At 44.8% G+C, this 3963-nt stretch overlaps 1 protein-coding gene across 1 annotated transcript; it reads left to right on the top strand.

The window, feature by feature from the left end:
- Positions 1 to 1458: 1458 nt before the first annotated feature.
- On the top strand, positions 1459 to 3134 carry LOC123126246 (MEIOTIC F-BOX protein MOF-like). The gene is made up of 3 exons (XM_044546617.1): positions 1459 to 2372; positions 2494 to 2655; positions 2761 to 3134. Exons 1-3 carry the CDS (start codon positions 1563 to 1565, stop codon positions 2986 to 2988), a joined length of 1200 nt encoding a protein of 399 aa, XP_044402552.1. The 5' UTR covers positions 1459 to 1562; the 3' UTR covers positions 2989 to 3134.
- Positions 3135 to 3963: the final 829 nt, after the last annotated feature.

The raw sequence follows: 3963 nt of genomic DNA, 5'->3' as shown, positions 1-3963 counted from the left end.
ATTCCACTCGTATGCGCTGTTCAACAGGTCTTGGATTTCCAACCTACAAAGGAGGTGATGGAACGCCACCAATCATATTCTAAGGACCTGGAGCATTTCAAGTGCAAGAAGCTTAGGCTTTGTGACAGTGATCCTTCTGTCCATCTATTGGTCAAGTTTTTGGTGGGCATGTCGAGCAATCTGCCAAACAACAAGATCGAACTCACTTCGCTCAAAAAAAGGAAAAAGAAAAGCAAGGTCCAACTCACTGAATTATCGATTAGAAGAACTGTATGGCAATGCACTATGCTATCTGTTTTGCTGATTTCTGCCCAGGTTGCATGTCTAAGCATATGTATCCTCTGTCCGTTTACCTTTTTATTAGTACATCGGCAAGTGCAAATATATATTGCACGAACCATGCACTTTGTAATAAATATCTATTGAGTTGGGTCGAAATGAGGATTAATTAACTATATGTTAAGTGAGGATTGACATGAAAAATAATTTCATGAATCCTTTGCTGGATTTATTAGATTGTTGGATCGTTTGAGTGCACCGAATCGTAACTTCTGTGCAATTGTAGACTTGGTTCTTGGTTGAATTGGAAGTGTCTTCTATAGCATCGTCCATATGATTTTTTTTTCTCATTTCGGATAACATTTTCTTCGTAGTGTATGTCACTGATTTTCTGTCAAGCGAGACTGTTGTCCACCTAGTATATAGTTACAAGGTTAGAACCTTTCTTGCCTTGACTCAAAAATCCATTGTCTCTAGCTACATTCAGAAATTAGAAGCGGCAATGGATTTAATGTCAAGCTCCATCTCTAGCCTGAATGACTACATTCAGCATCATCTACAATGCCATAAACCTACTGAGATGGAAAATGCATGTTGGCACAGCCCCACACGCGCCCGAACCCCATCATGTACGACACTCGAAGGCAACACCTTCAAGACGGGATTGCTACTTGACCGTCAATGTCGCCCGACCCAACCAGGAAGAGATAACTTGTGAGAGACAACAAGGCGAAAGAAGCAATAATTAGTGCCGAATAAATGGAGAATAAAAGCACATAACCAAATCATGATTCATTTCTCTAGTTCCCAAATTAACCATGATACATACAGTATAATATGTTGCACATATGCTTCTCCAATTCTGTCCCTCACTGTTTCTCTTCTACTTTGCATGCGTCAGATATGCCTACCTAGGAAGGAATCACACATGGCAAAGTTTTTTGCAACATGGCAAATTTAATCTTATGTAACCATGCAAATTTAATTTTTGAACCCTTACCTTTTTTTTGTGCTATGACAATTACCATGGAAAATTCTTTTTTTGCCCCATGGTTAATTATTTTGGGAACATTGCACATTTTCCCGCGCGCTGTTGGGCCAACTAGTTCAATTCCACTCGGGGGGTCCAGTAATAAGTAAGCCCATTAGGAATGGTATCTCTCGTCGGTCTTTCTCCTCACCCCCGAATCTTTCTCCACAGTCATGGCGGCGGCGGCGCAGCCACACCCAGCAGATTAGTCGTCTCCCCTTCCTACGTGGCGCAGCAATCCAGAACAGCCGACATGCTTGAATCCACGGACGCCTCCGCCGAGCCGAAGCGTCCACACCATGAAGACGACGGCGGTGATGCGGGCGATGACCGGCTGAGCGCGCTGCCGGACGACCTCCTCCACGCCATTCTATCGCACCTCAAGGCGCAGCAGACGGTGCAGACGTGCGTGCTGTCCACGAGGTGGCGGCACCTCTGGCGCGCCGTGCCGTGCCTCGACATCGACCGTGCAGACGTGCGTGCTGTCCACGGTTTTGACGGCTTCACGGCCAACCTCCTGCGCCGCCATGACTTCACGAGCCTGGAAGATCTCCGGCTGCACGGGGCCACCGCTGTCGTCGGCGACCGTTGGCTCCGCGGCGACATAGGTAGAGATACATGGCCTCACGGGCTCAAAAGGTTGCATCTGTCCGGCCTGGAGTTGCAACTGAATGATCTTGCGAGCCACATCAGCAGCTCCCGCTGCCCTGCTCTGGAGGACCTGCAACTGAACATGTGCTTCCACTTGCTTACCAGCAATGCTAAGATCATCTCCTCCTCCCTCAAGAAATTGACCATCGTCGATGGCGAGCACACGGTGGAGGATCATGAAGTTTTCAAGTTGTTTATAGAGGCCCCAGCTCTTGTTTCTCTTCGTCTGGCCGGCGAGGAGTTTGAGCACATTCTTGACACCACTCAGCCACATACCATGCCGTCTCTTGTCGATGCGTCCATTCATCTGCCCTGGATTTACCAGAGTTACCAGAACATCAAAGAACAACTCTATATTCTTGTCACCATGTCTAATGTGACAACCTTGCGCTTGTCGCATTTTGCGGTCACGGTACATCTTCTTCTTGATTGGCACCCCTTCTATTTATTCGGTTTGCATTTTCCTACATCTAGAGCCATTTTTTAAATTTAAAGATAAGAAAACGAGTGCCTGTATGGTTTTTTGTTTTCAGTTGTTGTTCCTTGGGAGTCATGAGGATCTTGCTGTATTCAAGTTTGACAACCTGACAAGCTTTTCTCTTGACGGGTGCCGTATCAACGACGACTTCCTCAGGCTGCACCAATACCTGTACAACTCCCCTAACCTGCAGAAGCTCACTTTGCGCCATTGCAAGGTCTGCTACTTCTTCCATCAACAATTAATTGCCATAACTCGAAACATTCCGTAATATATTGGTATTTCATTCCTCTGCGCTGCTCAACTGGTCTTGAATTTCCAGTCTACAAAGGAGGTGATGAAACGCCGCCAATCATATTCTAAGGACCTGGCGCATTTCAACTGCAACAACCTTAGGCTTACTGAAATCATACACCGAGATGGTGATGCTTCTGTCGATCCGTTGGTCAAGTTTTTCAGGGGCATGCGGAGGAATCTGCCAAACAACAAGGTCAAACTCATTTCGCTCAAGAGGAAGAAAAACATAACCAAACTCACTATGGCCGATTAGAAGAACCGTATGGCAATACACTATGATGTCTATCATTTGCTGATTTCAGGAAACCAGGTTGCACATGTGTCATCATTTTTACCTTCTTAATAAATTCATCATGAGTCCTTGGGCTTGATTCTGTCGGATGGTTGACATTGTTTGGATTTCAGCAACTCGTAACTTTATAATAGTGTAGACTAGGTTCTTGGTTGAAGTGGAAGTGTCATGATCCCCTCGTCTATATATTTGGATTTCTTTTTCATTTGGGATGACATTTTCTCATCTTTTGCTGATCATGTATGTCATCGACACCTCTGAGATTATCCGCCGGTGAGATTGTTCTCTACCTACACAGTTAGAACCTTTCATATCTTGACTTTGTTATGCACTTCATATCTTGACTCAGTTATCTACCGTCTCCAACAACATTCATAAGCACGAACGAATTTAAGGAGAAGAGATAATCTGTTATTGCTCAATGACTACTATGCCAAGCTTCATCTCAGGCATGAATAACTACATTCAACATCATCTACAATGTCACAAATCTACTGACATGGAAATGCATGTTGGCACAACCCAGCACGCGCCGAGCCCTATCATCTAAAACACTTGAAGAAAACACCTTCGAGAGAGGATCGCTACTCGACCTTCAATGTAGTCAGATCCAACCAGGAAGATCAAACGTGTGAGAGACAACAAGACAGCAAAGGAAGCAATGCTGCGTGCCAAAAAGGAATGGACAAGAGAGTAAATGACCAAATCATGGTTCATTTCTTCAGTTCTTAAATTAACCATGATAAATACAGTATATATGTTACCCCAATTCTCTTCATGTTTCTCTTCTACTTTGGATGCGTCAGATATGCCTACCTAGGAAGCAATCACACATGTGTACATGCATATGAACAGTCACACACCCAAACACACACACACACACACACAAAAAGCCTTCTTACAACATCTCAGCACACTCGGTGGCTCAGGGCTAAC

Source organism: Triticum aestivum, chromosome 5D (assembly GCF_018294505.1).
Source record: "Triticum aestivum cultivar Chinese Spring chromosome 5D, IWGSC CS RefSeq v2.1, whole genome shotgun sequence".
Classification (NCBI taxonomy): Eukaryota; Viridiplantae; Streptophyta; class Magnoliopsida; order Poales; family Poaceae; genus Triticum; species Triticum aestivum.
The sequence above is the reverse complement of the archived record's forward strand: the minus strand, read 5'-3'. Positions and strand labels throughout refer to the sequence as shown.

Excerpts from the sequence above, each read along its gene's own strand:
- LOC123126246 (XM_044546617.1), top strand. The coding sequence starts at position 1,563 with ATGCTTGAATCCACGGACGCCTCCGCCGAGCCGAAGCGTCCACACCAT. Across the intron at positions 2,373-2,493 it reads TGTCGCATTTTGCGGTCACG|TTGTTGTTCCTTGGGAGTCA; the intron begins GTACATCTTCTT and ends TTTTGTTTTCAG. Across the intron at positions 2,656-2,760 it reads TCACTTTGCGCCATTGCAAG|TCTACAAAGGAGGTGATGAA; the intron begins GTCTGCTACTTC and ends TTGAATTTCCAG.